We start from the raw sequence: 15,218 nt of genomic DNA on the forward strand, positions 1-15,218 counted from the left end.
TACATTTCAGAGGGAAAAAAACATACTTTTTACTCCTTACATTTAAAATGCAGACCTACAAAGTACAAATCTCGCAGGTCCAATCATTTTAATTAGTATATTAGTTTCTCTGGCCAAACTAACGTTAACGTTATTAATCATGTGGCCGCACTTTATTTAAAATCAAATCCCATCAATGGAAAATGAACACGCCCATTCCCATGCTGATTGGTCCTTGTGCAAGACTAGAAAGCGGGGATCTTTGATTAAACACCTGCTATCAGAAGAATAGACAGTCAGAAAAAAGTTTTTACTTTAACTTTAACTTTTTAGTACATAAAACCCTTGAGAGTCCAAAGTCCTGTTTGCACCCGTCGGCGGAGAACAAAAGGATTTATAATTTCTCCCAAATGCTCAAAAAGTACCTCTTTTCAGAAATCGGTAAAAATAGAAAAATGACATTTTCGAGTGCTTTGAGATGTTATATATATATGTCTCCTTACTTGCTAAACTTAATACGACTTGTAAATATGTTTAATTCTTGCTAGATGGTATGATTGTAATTATCTCCGTTTGCCAGAGAACTACATCGCGTCAAGAAACGCACATACACGCACACACACACAGAGCGGCGTGTGCGCTGTGAATGCGCTGTTACACCCCGCAGAGGTGAGAGGTATCGGAGACTCGCTACCCCCCATCCAAATTCTAAACAACAGATTGGCTTTTCATATTATGTATGAATGATCTCTTGCAATAATATCCACAGGACTCGACTTTTTGCAGTCGTTGTGTATGTGTGTCACCAACACACGCCAACTATCTCCTGCGTGCGGACCCGCAGATATTCTCTCACAGCTGATGGAGGAAAAAAAAGGCAATAGCCTACATACCTTTCCGGACTGATCATCTGAGCTCCTCTCCAGTTGAACTGCTACTGTGTTTAAATCCAAAATATTGATAAAACCAAATGCCATTGTGTAACATGTCATCTGTCTTCACGATCCTCTCTGAACTGAAACTTACCAAGCCTATAAGTTGTTAAAAGGGCAGTAGGCAAATAATTTACTCAGTGGATGCCTGAACACAGAATGACACCAGTATCACTGACAATTATTCTATTTAATAATAATAATTATAATAATTATTATTATAAATGTCTCTCTCTCTCTGTCTATATCTCTGTATCGCTCTCTCTCTCTCTCTCTCTCTCTCTCTCTCTCTCTCTCTCTCTCTCTCTCTCTCTCTCTCTCTCTCTCTCTCTCTCTCTCTCTCTCTCTATTATGTTATATATTATATTACTATACTATTATATCTAATGTATTCAGGTAAACCTCAATCTATCTAGTGTGTGTACATGGCATCAAATCAAAGTGTGTCACTGTAGGCCTGCCTGGGCACAGTCATTGGAATAACAAAGGAACAACAGCCTTTGTTCCAGGTGTGAATTGGTCTAGTGACATTGACATTGCATTCTGGGAGGGAGTGTAGTTCTCTTATCATTTAGCTGAATTCACTGAATCCTTTCAGACCCTCCTGCTGCGAATTGGTAAGGATTTTACCAGAATGTTTCATAGGACATTGATTAAAAAATCTGCTAGAATTGTATGGCTTATTTTGAAGGTATGAACCTGTAGTTTCATATTATGTAAACAGAAAATTGTGAAAATTCGTACACACAATGGCCGCCAACAACGAGTTTACTCGTTATTGGCCGCCAATCGAATAACGCCAATAACGAGTTTACTCGTTTTTGGGATCGTTATTTCGTTTATTCGCTATATCTATTCATAATTCATAGCTGCAGCCTCTGCAGACCCTTCAGAGCCTGTCTGAGCTGGCAGACGGTCAACACCGCCCTCTACTGCCAGGCGGAGCTATCTCATTGAAAATGAGCTGGTGTGTTTTAGGAGGCGATCTGAGCCGGGCGGGCGGGGTTTAAATATTCAGGCGAGCCTGTTCTATACAACGATGGCATCGAACAGTAACTCCGCCCGCCCGTCATTGTGAAACGGTCGGTAGTGTGGTGCGGACCTCCACGAGCATTATTTGGAATTGCGATCAGATATTTGGATTATCTCTTTCGCATTACATCAGATACAAGGTAAGAACATTATAAATGAATTTGATCGTTGATCTGACATTTATTTCTACCGCGATCACAGCTATCTGTGTGAACCGTGTATGGCTGTTTACCGTTGGCTGCGGGGGGGGGGGGGGGGCGAGCGCCCCGCTATGACGGTCATTTCATGTATGGACGAGGAGACATACTAATGATGATCTAGCGTTGATTTCAGGATGATTAGATAATCAGCCGAAAAATTACAACGTGATGACTGGATTACAGTAAAATGCCTTTTCTTGCCTTTTTCCTGGAATTACTGAAAAACACCCAAACCATACTCTATTCAAAACGGTATAAAACGGAAATGTACGGATGAAAAAACAGTCTCGGGCATGTTGACTAGAAGCAACTCACTGAGGGTCGACGGCGTTATTAGACCGATTGATATAATATAAGATATATTTTAAGCACTCGCAAATGTCACAGTCTAAAACTATATCCATTGAATAAAGACCTGGCGATGAATGGGGTATCAGCGCCCCCTTCTGCTGGCGGTCAATGTGTTAAGGGGGAGGAGCATAACCGGCTAGACTTTAGAGGGTTAAGTACATTTAAAAGTAGACACTTTTTGACGTTTACTCAAGTGTGTTTTTAGCCAGATACTCTGACTTTTACTTGAGTATGATTTTGAGACGGTACCCATACTTTCACTTAAGTATAATTTCTGGGTACTTTTCACACCCCTGCGATGTTGTAATAACTCGAACTGTCTGTGTTGTCAGGTGTCCGTCAGAGCTGGGGCTGAGCAGTGGCACTAATGTGAAGGTGAAGGAGGTGGAGGAAGGGGCGGAGCCTGCAGAGTTCTGGAAAGCTCTGGGTCAGCAGGACAAGAAGGCCTACGACTGCATGCTGCAAGGTACCGCCTCACTGAGCAGCAGACCCATTCGCCTTATTCATCTCGCCGGCCATATTTGTTTTCCTAGATCACTATGAACGCATTTCAAACGCAAGAACTATGGCGGTGAAAAACAATCGCAATCGGCTAATCATGAGCTTGTAATTCTGACTGTTTCTGACTATTAAATAGATATTAATATTATAATATTATAATTTTGGTTCTTGAAGTGGCATTTTTATAGCGACGTTTTGACATTGAAGTGAACGGACACTTCTGTATCCATACCTCACATTTCATCAAACCTGAACAATATGGCGGCAACGTAAATAAGGCGAATTCTAAATGTGACCCAGTATCCGTATAGCCAGCCACGATGCTAAAGTATTCATACTTGATACATCAGTAATGATACCCGAAATTGATGCTATGTTTATAAATCAGTTACTTTGTGAACGGATGCCACGGGATTAGGTTAAAACTAGGGATGTCCGATATTATCGGCTGATATCAGCATTAAAATGTGATATCGGAAAATATCGGTATCGGTTTTCAATTTTTTATTTTATTTTATTTTTTGTTTATATTTCTATAGAAATTATGTCCGATATTATCGGCCTACCGATATTATCGGCCGATATCGGCATTCAAATGTGATATCGGTTGATATCGGTATCGGAAATTAAGAGTTGGACAATATCGGTATATCGGTATCGGTAAAAAAGCCAATATCGAGCATCCCTAGTTAAAACCCTCAACAAATGGAATGGTTTGTATAAAATAATGTTCACCCATAATTGTATGTAGATCAAAATGCTAAAATAGTCAATATCAAGAAAAAATACTTATATTGGTATTGTTACTCAGCAAGTACTGCTACTCAGAAAGTACTGTTACTGCAAGTACTGTTAATCAGCAAGTACTGTTACTCAGAAAGTACTGTTACTCAGCAAGTATTGTTACTCAGCAAGTAACTCAGCAAGTACTGTTACTCACTAAGTACAGTTACTCACTAAGTACTGTTACTCAGCAAGTACTGTTACTCAGCAAGTACTGTTACTCACTAAGTACTGTTACTCACTAAGTACTGTTACTCAACAAGTACTGTTACTCAGCAAGTACTGTTACTCAACAAGTACTGTTACTCACTAAGTACTGTTACTCAACAAGTACTGTTACTCACTAAGTACTGTTACTCAGCAAGTACTGTTACTCACTAAGTACTGTTACTCAGCAAGTACTGTTACTCACTAAGTACTGTTACTCACTAAGTACTGTTACTCACTAAGTACTGTTACTCACTAAGTACTGTTACTCAACAAGTACTGTTACTCAACAAGTACTGTTACTCAACAAGTACTGTTACTCACTAAGTACTGTTACTCAGCAAGTACTGTTACTCACTAAGTACTGTTACTCAACAAGTACTGTTACTCACTAAGTACTGTTACTCAGCAAGTACTGTTACTCACTAAGTAATGTTACTCAGCAAGTACTTTTTTTTTTTTTTTTTTTTTTTATCTTTTCCCCCCTTCCTTTTTCCGATTTTTCTCCCATCCCACTGTTAGTTGTTATGCCAATTCCCAACCCCCTTCCTGGTTGTTGCGCACTCCACCCTACTGTTGGTCCGGGAGGCTGGAGACTGTCACATGCTTTCCTCCGACGCATGTGCAGCCAGCCGGCAGCCAGCCTGGCAGCGCATATTCTCACCAGGAGAGTGTAACGTGTGGAAGGTCACACTACCTCCCTCCAGATCAGGGGTGGGCAATTATTTTTCCCGGGGGGCCGAATGAGCAACTGAAAATATGTTGGAGGGCCGGGCCAAAATTCCAAACTCAATTATGCATAATATACATTTTATTTCTATATAAAAAGCAGTAAATGGCATTGTTTTGACGTATGTTATTATTTGGCAATTAAAAGGTGAGGTTAGCTTTCAAAAATAGAATTTATTCAAATAGAATTTATTTCCAAAATGATAAACAAAATGTGAAACATTAATAACAAAGGGTATGAAAAAGTGCTATACAAATAAAGTTTTTTTTCTGAGTTTTATATACTATTGAAACAAGGATTTTCTTAGCTTTCTAAAGACATCACATCATCTTATAGCCAAAATAAACAAGACATGTCACTGAACTGTGTAAAGTAAAGTGTCCCAGTTGTGTAGCCTTTTTTACTTTACATGCCTATATTAAACATTTAATGTTTTCAGAACTGTGCAAAAAAAAGAAAAAAAAATATCAAGTGTCCCATTTCACTTGTTATATTTCCACATTTTAGTGTTCTTGAGTTCTTTTTTTTTTCATTCAGTGTGAGAAATCCAGTCTCTGTTGAGCTTTAACAAGTCCATCAAAGTCAGGTTGCATGTCTGAGGTGGAGATGCGAAGCACAGCTGCCAGATGTTCATCAGTGAGAGAGGATCTGTACCTGGACTTGGTAAACGTCATGACTGAGAATGTCTGTTCACATATGTAGGTGGATCCAAAGAGAACCAACATCTTCTGAGCATGTCTCCTCATGTTTGTAAAGTTCTCCTCCTTGAGAGCAGAGTAGAACTCTAGCAGTGATGCTGACTTAAAGTGCCTCCGCACAATCCCAGGCATGGCCGCCTAGTTATAGTTGAAAGTGGGGGTGCAATTTTTTTTTAATTTAATGAACCTGTACGTGCAATTTCCTGCAATATAGAGTCTTCAATCTTGACCAATAAAGCTGCTCTTTTCACTATAAAACTCAGTTTATATTGCAGTATGATAGCCAATTACTATAATAATAATAATAATAATAATAATAATAATATATTAATATATATATACTGTATATATACTGTATATTGATTTTTCGAATTTATTTTTATTAAATCAATCTCCTTTCAAATAGGCCAAGTGTTTAATAAGAAAGAGAAAAAAGATATATTTCCATTACCTGTAACTCTTGTGTCTCTTTCTCTCCTTATCTGCCTCCTGCCTGAGTCTGCAATGCACAGTCATGACATCGATCTCCAAAAAAAAAGAGGCCCACGGGCCGCGGCCGTCGTTAATCCGGCCCTGCTCGTCTGCCATATAGATAGCGAACGTATTTTGCAAACGAAGTCATGTCATCCAGCTGACACCACATATCTAGATAATATGACAACGTTAGCTAGCGGCTAGCACTAAAGCTAACGCCAACCAGGGGGAAACGTTGTTATTATTTATTATTATTATTATTATTAGAGGATTTACGGTATGACCAGATGGCATTTCGGGACGTGAAACACTTTTATTGTATTGCGTGGTAGAAGTTCTACCACTCAATAGTAAAGACATGTCTAACATAATCTTTTGTTGGAACAACTTACTGGAAAATCCTGCCACCGATAAGAGACTCTGTCGCCTCACCTGTGACACACACAAGCACTCAGCCTGTGCGCTACTGACTGCTGGGGGAGGGACCGTGGTATGCAGTGGATCAAACCATTCAAATGTGGAGGGCAGGGGGGGACAGAATATTTGGAAACTTAAAAACTCGCTATTAAGTGTCATTGCGTATTATTAATTTGATTGAAATTATGTAGTTATGGTTCGATTTATATATTGGGGGGGGTATATCATATTTTTCATATGATCAAAAAGTGGTGGAGCAAGAGCATACCTTTGCTCCCCCAAGTTCAATAGTGGGAGAGCAGATGCTCCGGCAGTGGCGGTGGCGGCCGCTGGGTACTTCGCCACTAGGGGCGCTATACCAAATATTTTGTACAGTACAGTACTGTACCACGCAAGACTCATGGCAAGACGTGAGCGATTCGACTCACGCTCACGGCAATGAATCGGCTCTTATGAACGAGTCGCTCAGCTGTTACTACAACAACACACAACCAGTCAAATAAAGTATAGTCTAGACTCTAATTCACAACTTGAAACACAATATAAATAGAAAAGTTAGAAACAAAACTCGCCCGTCTCCAAACACAGGCAGATCTCTCCCTCTCTCCTTCTCTCTCTCACACACAGCGCGACGTGGAATCGATTCGTTACACAATCAGACCTATTATATACCAAGAATAACTTCAGTATGAGTACAGGGCTGTACACATATTTTGCATATTGTTAAACGAGCCAAGGATAGCTATTAAACTATCGATATGAATCGAAAATCTGGGACCCTGATGTAAACAAGACAAACGTCTTTCTCTGGTCTGCATCCCCTTAACAATTGTGTGTATTGAGCCGTACTGTATTGTACCCATTCTGCAATCTGTTAATAAAGTTCTCATTCATTCATTCATTCAAACATAGACGATATTGAACAAGCCATAATCCACGTATTTTCAATCCGAGAGAGCTGCAGTAGTTAAATCAATGAGCCATCGACATAGTCAGTGTGGTAAGTAACGTTATTATTGCATCCAAGATTGATACACGGCTGGCTAGGCAGTTGGTAGTCATAGTCTTGTGTTATAAAATAAATAAACAATCAGCAATGTCTCGCTTCATGAATGGCCAGCACAGCAGTAGCCTAACAGTACTGCTCCTAAAAAAAAGTATTTACAAACGTTAACGTTAACACTTTGGGTGCCGGGAAACGCCTAAACACGTCATTCCCGGCCATGCTCAAGTTGCCGAAGACGCCTTACAGCGTCTTTAATATCAATATTTCAAAAATCTGGGATCGGATTCATATGTCCCCTCCGCTGGCCTGAGATCCACCAGGAGGACCCACTGAGCTCTCTGGCGGTTCAGGAGCGCCATCTGGTGGCCGATCGGCGCAATCGCTTAACAGGAAGTGCCGTAGAGGTTGTGCTGGACGGCCGTATTACTTCCGGGCACTCGCTAATAGGTCCCGGGACTCGATCTCGACACACTACATAGCGATCGATTGCCAATAACTCGATAAACAACATGATTTGGACGTATATACCATTATACAAGCTGGAGATGGACCGGGTAAATCTACATCCCATAATGATAAAATGTCTACTCTACGATGATCGCCCAACGGCGCGCGGAGACTGGGGTGAGTTTTAGCGTGTAAAGTTACCGTCTTCGATACTAACTGCTATTATCAACATTTGACCCACATTAGATGATTGGTATAACGCTGCCCACGGAATTATAAACGCCCCCTAGCCCATCCGGTCAACATCAGATGACGTGTAGTAACTTCTAGAAGTACGTCTAGTTGGAATTTTTTATATCGCGCTGATTGCCATAAAACTGTATTGCATCATCAATATAATGTATTTTGGGGCTATAGATCACGTTCTGGAGAAAGCTGCAGAAAGAGATGAAAACATACTTATACATTAGACCATACTTTACTATGAAAACGGAATGAAAAAGTTTAACGTTGCTACACAATGAACAATACATATAGGACTTTGAATGGGCCCTAATAATGGCAATGTAGCAATAGAATTTAAAAGGTTATAGCCCTGCAAAGAAGGGGACTTTCTCTATAGACAAATAGAGCCGGCAACCTACGGTTGATAATGAATTTAACCCATGGCAGCCAAAGTGTTAAGGAGAGAGAGAGAGAGAGAGAGAGAGAGAGAGAGAGAGAGAGAGAGAGAGAGAGAGAGAGAGAGAGAGAGAGAGAGAGAGAGAGAGAGAGAGAGAGAGAGAGAGAGAGAGAGAGAGAGAGAGAGAGAGAGAGAGAGAGAGAGAGAGAGAGAGAGAGAGAGAGAGAGAGAGAGAGAGAGAGAGAGAGAGAGAGAGAGAGAGAGAGAGAGAGAGAGAGAGAGAGAGAGAGAGAGAGAGAGAGAGAGAGAGAGAGAGCTTGATAAACGTGTATAATCCGCCATATAGCTTGTTAGCCAAGTGTTAGCTCAGCTGAGCTCGTCGACGTTAGCACAACACTCAACAAGTACATTCCTTTGTCCATTTCCGCTCGAACAGACTGCAAACTACCTGGCGTTCTATCGCCATGCTCTAAGACAAACTCTAACCTTAACCAACTTTGAAAGAGTGCCTAAGCTTAACAGTCTAAAGAACTTGCAGGCACGGCACGCTCTAAGACAAACAGCTGCATGCATCTCACAACAACACAACTATCTCCACCGACCAACCTAGGACCAACCTAGGAACCAAGCTAGAAGCTAGAATTGGAACATTAGAAATTGGATTCGGCCAATCAGAGATCGTCTCTGTGAAATTCTGCCATGGAAAAAAATACTGGCGTCGGCCAATCAGAGAGCGTCTCCGCGAAATGCGGCTATGGAAATTACTCGCGGAAGTTCACGCTGCTGGCTAGACCGCTTCAAATCGCGCTCGGATTCCAACATAATAGTCATATTTCAACGCACAACGCCGTATGCACTGATTGGCTGTGACGGAGACAGCGATCAAACTGTGACGCGCACTCAGAGCGCTATCGCGTATAGCCCCCGAGAAATACGAAAAATAAAAAAAAACTTGATGTCACTTCCTGCTCTGGAAAACGCTGTTTTTTTTATTTAGATAATAACGTTATATTGTGCATTGGAAATACAAACATACTTAAAATGAGTAAATATTATTAATTTTAAACATGTTTATATTATTTATAGGGCTATAAAACACAAAAACGAAAAAGTTTTATTGTCTTCTTCTCTGATTTAACAGCAGCTGGCCAGCAGGTGGGTCGGCGCCCTAGCGCCCCTAGTGGTAGAGCCGCCACTGTCTTATGGCCAGGCGTCTATGATCCCAGGTAATGGCGATAGATGAAACAAACAGAGACCTCCATGTGTGTGTGTGTGTGTGTGTTGGTTCCAGACCCGGGGAAGTACAACTACACGCCCAGGCTGTTCCGTCTGAGCGCCAGCTCTGGGATCTTCATGGGGGAGGAGCAGCTAAGCCCGGCCAGGGTGGTGGAGGGAGTCATGGCCACGCCCTTCCTGCAGGAGAACCTGTACTCCACACAGCAGCCAGGTAAGGAGTCATGGCCACGCCCTTCCTGCAGGAGAACCTGTACTCCACATAGCAGCCAGGTAAGGAGTCATGGCCACGCCCTTCCTGCAGGAGAACCTGTACTCCACATAGCAGCCAGGTAAGGAGTCATGGCCACGCCCTTCCTGCAGGAGAACCTGTACTCCACATAGCAGCCAGGTAAGGAGTCATGGCCACGCCCTTCCTGCAGGAGAACCTGTACTCCACACAGCAGCCAGGTAAGGAGTCATGGCCACGCCCTTCCTGCAGAAGAACCTGTACTCCACACAGCAGCCAGGTAAGGAGTCATGGCCACGCCCTTCCTGCAAGAGAACCTGTACTCCACACAGCAGCCAGGTAAGGAGTCATGGCCACGCCCTTCCTGCAGGAGGACCTGTACTCCACACAGCAGCCAGGTGATCCATCTGTGGTGGTGATGAACCCTGGGGATTTGGCTTAACCCTTTCACTACCACACTTTCACTGTGGCAATACAGAAGGTTAAGACTGCCACACGACGAAAGGGTTATATTTCGTATTTGCATCGCGTCCCGCTCTGAGCCTTACGAGATACTCTGTGATACATATTGTATCTCCCACGAATAAAAAACACATGCACCCCACCTGTATGGGGCCCCGCCCCTAATGGTGGCCACCACCCATATAACCATGACTCTGGTCATGAAACACCCTTCCTCTGTTTTCGTCCCAGCGTATTGGATGCGTGCACCATACGAGTCTAGCGGAATGAAAAGATTAAGGAAGATTAATAATGTTGGAAGCTTACCGGAGGTTGCTGGCCCCTGGCATCTTCGATGCATGTTTTCGGCGACACGACGGGCCTGTGTTGATGTTCCTCGTTTGATGACTGCACATCGAGGTTCAGCTGTACAAGGCTGGCTGTCGGGCCAGCTTGTACTCAGGTAGGCCCTGTGTCTTCAGGCATGGGTATTAGTGTTAGTAATGCTGGTTTGTTTTGTTAACACAACCATGTTGTGTGTTGGCGCCGGGGGCAGGATGGTTTGGTGAACGTTCTCTGCAGGGAACGGTTTCCAAGCTGTCTTGGGCGTGCTGCTAAAACATCTGAAGCTATGCTACATGCTATCGCTACTGCCGCATGCTATTACTACTGCTAATTGCTATGCTGTTTTAATGTCTCCGCCGTGAGATGTTGTCACTCTCCCGCCTCTTGCCCGGTTCATCAATGAAGGTCAGTCGGTAGCTGTTGTGGGGTTTTTGAGTTCTATTTACCTTTTTCGGGTAAATGGGTTGACAACGGGGTAGGTCGTGGCTAGGTTCCTAGCCAGGTATTTTACCTTGTGTTCCGGCGGGGTTTGTTGAACGGTGTTCCCATCTGGGTTGGCGTCGGGTAGTGGGGATATGGGTCCAGCCGACATGATAAACATGTTGCGTGTCTGTGCACAGGCAATTGTTGTCTTGGGTCCCACATTGCCTGTCGTTAGGCTGCAGTAGTATAAGGGCAGGGTCGCCTGGGAGAAATGTGAGGCCCTGTGCGTTTTTAGACGCGAGGCCCCCCATCTCCTGGGGCGGCCCTGTGTAGGGGGCTATTGTTTCGTTTTGTCACTCTGCTATGAGAAGGTCTGTCTTGCTACAGCTTTCTCTCCTCTCAAACCATTCATACTGACGGTCAATCGGTATACTGGGGGAGTAGTGCGGGGGGGGGCTTTGTTTACCTTTTTTGGTAAATGGGCTAAACTAGGGCTGGTGTTCTGTTGTGAATATTTTGAATGAAGACGGGTCTGGTCCGTCTCCCCTTAAACTTTGTGTGTATGGGTTTGCTCATTCTACAGTTTTTGTGGTTTAGCTCTTTTATTCATTTAACCCTTTCATGGTGCACACCACAGTGGAGGGTGCTGTTTGCAATCACCACTGGTGCTCCATGTTAACGTCAGTCCTTTGTTTTTGATATATTGAAACAATGCCCCGCCCGGCCGACACCATGGGTGGGTCGGCCTGGCGAGTTGCTGGTGGGCTGTTAAGGCTTGTACCGCCACGGTATGGAATTGGCAACGATTAGAACTGTGTTCGAATTGGTGTTTTTTCTATTAAAGAAATGGTGTCTGGTGGAGGGGCCTTGAGGGCCAGCCGACGTCGACTGATCGCGCGAGGTTGTTGGCGTTATTAGCTTTGACCCAGCCGCAAGCTATAACCGCTCAGGTTTCCCCTCTCCGCAGGGGATTTTGGTCTTCTGCTGGAGCGCAGGCGGTATTGTCCTAGGCCCTACACCGCCTCACACCGCGCAGCCAGAAGAAGAGAGAGCACGGCCTCGTCAGCGGCGATGACGGGGCCCTCGACAGGCGGCCATGTTTTTCCCCCGCCAGAGGTATCCTGGGCGTTGATTCGACAGGTGTCCACAAGGCCGACAGCCTTGGCGGCCGAGGGATCGGCCATGTAGGATGGGTTCGGCTTGAACAAACAAGCCGTCACCGTCCTGCCGCGAGCAGCCCGCTCTCCGATCACTCCCTTCCCCAACACCAGCGGGAGAAGTGGGCTCTGATTGTTTCCTTTGGCTGCGGGCCGCGTGCCTTCGTTGATGCGCGGGCGGCCCCACTTTTCGCTTCTCATGGGGACAGGGGCTGACACCCAGTTGATGGCTGAGCCTGGGTCTGTCCGTGAGAATGTTGTGCTGTCAAGCGGCTCCCACACCTTGAACTGTGTTGGTTGAGCCTGGTGTTACGTCTGTCAACTTAAGTGTTGTCAGCAGGGGGGCTCGAAACCTTTTGAGGCACACAGTGCGGGCTTCCCCGGCCTCGCCTTCGCCAGGCCAGGTATCATGTTGGTGCCTCCCACTCCTGAAATATTGGCAAGTGGTCGCAGCTCACATGGTTTGGGGTGGTAGTAATATCACTGCAGGGCTACGGTGTGTAGGAACCCATGGGGGCCTTACACCTTGCATGTCCGGCTGCAGAACAACTCCTTCAGCATGTTCTGGAGGGGTGTTCAGTGGGGGGGCTTTTTTCATCGGAAGCCCCCCGTATCAGATCGGCCCTTTCTGTCGGGGTTCCCCCTTGGGTGCGATTGCCTCGTGGGTGTGTCAGGGTCAGGTGTTCCGACACGGAACGCGCTCCTCGCACGGTTCCGGGGTTGTCTACGCACAGCGGGGGGACCGGGCCAACTATCTACAGTTCCTGGCGGACCTGCGCCACGTGACGGCGGGTGCGTTGGGAGTGTCGTCACATATGACTACGGCAGTACCATATGTCGAGGTAGATGGAGAGAACGGTGAGGCGGGGACTTGTGTTTACACAACCCCACCCGTTTTCAGGTTTGGTACAGACCCTGTTGTCGGGGTCTCCAGCAGGGACAGCTCTGGTCGACGAGATCCAATCTCTGTGGACGAAGCAAGCCATCGTCGTGGCGTTCTCCTCCCGGTGTTCTCAGCCCGAGAAGTCGGGAGGGAGGGGTGTAAGACCCAGGCTGGACCTGTCCCATGGGAAGGTTCAGCATTTTTTGGATCGTCTCCTACCTGTTGAACACTGTCAGGTGGGGGTCTGGTTCTCCTCCATAGACCTGTAGGATGCGTATGCGCATCCCCGATCTTCCATCCTAGGGCTTACCTACGCTTCCTTTGCAGGGTTAGCGTATGAGTACCAGAGGCTGCCGTTCGGTTTTCTCTGGCTCCCCGCATCTTCACCAAGTGCGTGGAGGCCGCACTGGGGCCTTTGCGTCGTCCGGGGTTACGGAGTGTTCTGCCCTGATGACGTTCTGGTCCTTCGCGGTCAAGGTGGATCGTCAGGTCTCATACCAGGCAGGTCTCTACCAGCCTGGGGTTGCTGTAGACTGGATGTAGAGTATTCCTCTTCCCAGTCAACGGTTGGAGGGCTATGGGCATCCATTTCAGAGCGTGTTGTCAACACGCTCGGGAGGTTCCGTCCTAGGACGGTTACGGCGCTGTCTCACGTCGCGTTTTCACCGACGCCTCCCTCGCTGGTGATGCGTCGGGCCAACGCAGTAGGGGGCAGCTGGCAAACCATGCTGCCCGGTCTGCGCTACGTTCAATGTGTTGGTGTTGAAAGCGGTCCTTCTGGTCCACAAATGGTGTTGATCAGGACGGACGTTACGACGTCAGTGTCGTGTATCGACAGACAGGGAGGAGTACGCTCCCCCTGTCTGCACCAGGCGGCGGGCGGCTGGCTATGGGCGTCCTCCATCTGCGCGGCCTGAGGGCTCCCCACATCCCCGGCAGGGAGAATGTGGGTGCAGGTGTACTGTCGCGGGGCGGCCCTCATCCTGACGGGTGAGGATTGCGTCTGGACATGGCCAGGCGGGTCTGGGACCGATGCCGTGCCGCCAGGGATTCTTCCCCATACATCTGTTAGGTCAGTTGTTGGGACGGGTACGTTGAGGGGCGCAGGTTCTTGATCCTGATGGTGTTACCATCTGGAATGCGCATGCTCCCTCCACTGTCGCGCTTACGCGGGCGGATGACGTATGTTCCAAGTGTGGTGTAAGGTGGGGGGCCGGGACTCAGTCTCCTGCCCCCTGGATGCTGTCCTTAGTTACCTCCAGTCTCTCCTTGATAGACTGTCGGCTTCGACGGTGAGGGTATATGCAGCAGCTATATCCTCCTATCATGAGGGGTTTGAGGGGATGTCTTGTTCAGCCACCCTCTTGTGAAGCGTTTCCTGCTTGGCGCTCGACGCGTTAAGCCGGTGCAACGCTCCTTGGCTCCGACTTGGGATCTTCAATTGGTCCTCGGTCGGTTGTCCTTGGCCCCGTTTGAGCCGCTCGAGCGGGCGCCGTTGGGACAGCTGTCCTTCAGGACCGTGTTCCTTCTGGCTGTCACTTCCGCTAAATGCGTAGGTGAGCTCTGTGCTCTCTCGGTACGTCCAGAGTGCCTGTCTTTTCGGACCGATTGCGGTGTCACTCTGCGACCTGATCCTGCTTTCGTGCCTAAGAATATCCGGAGTTCCTTCCGCTCCCGGGATATTGTGGTTCAGGCGTTTCGTCCTCCTCCTCACACTAGTGAGTTAGATGCGGGCCTTCACCTGTCATGTCCAGTCCGTGCTTGGGGATTTACCTCAGCCGTACTCAGGATTTCAGGGTTACCGACCAGCTTTTTGTCTGTTACGGTGGGGCTCGTGCTGGTAAGGCACTGTCGGAGCAGCGCCTGTCCCATTGGTTGTGCGAGGGTGTTGCCCTCTGCTACACGCTGGCTGGGCAGGATCCCCCTGGGGGCGTCAGGGCGCACTCCACTCGTGGGGTGGCTGCCTCTGCCGCTCTCCTGGGTGGGGCCTCGGTGGAGGCCATCTGTGCTGCAGCTTCATGGTCCTCCCCGGGCTCCTTTGTAAGGTTTTACCTCATGGACATAACCGGGGGTTCTGTCTCCCAGGCGGTTCTGGGGTCTGTGGCCTTTCCTGCTTCCCGTCCTTTGG

General features: G+C 46.6%; 1 protein-coding gene across 3 annotated transcripts in view; it reads left to right on the plus strand.

Annotated features, from left to right (window-relative positions):
• LOC311235953 (supervillin-like) overlaps positions 1-15,218 on the plus strand; it is a 271,644-nt gene that overhangs the window by 239,308 nt on the left and 17,118 nt on the right. For all 3 annotated transcript variants that reach the window (XM_084323493.1, XM_084323494.1, XM_084323495.1), the window contains 2 exons: positions 2,827-2,960; positions 9,671-9,826. In XM_084323493.1, the coding sequence (XP_084179619.1) occupies positions 2,827-2,960; positions 9,671-9,826 (290 nt within the window). The remainder of the gene's footprint in view (positions 1-2,826; positions 2,961-9,670; positions 9,827-15,218) is intronic.

This window comes from Notolepis coatsorum, assembly GCF_963971535.1.
Source record: "Notolepis coatsorum genome assembly, chromosome: 10".
NCBI lineage: Eukaryota > Metazoa > Chordata > Actinopteri > Aulopiformes > Paralepididae > Notolepis > Notolepis coatsorum.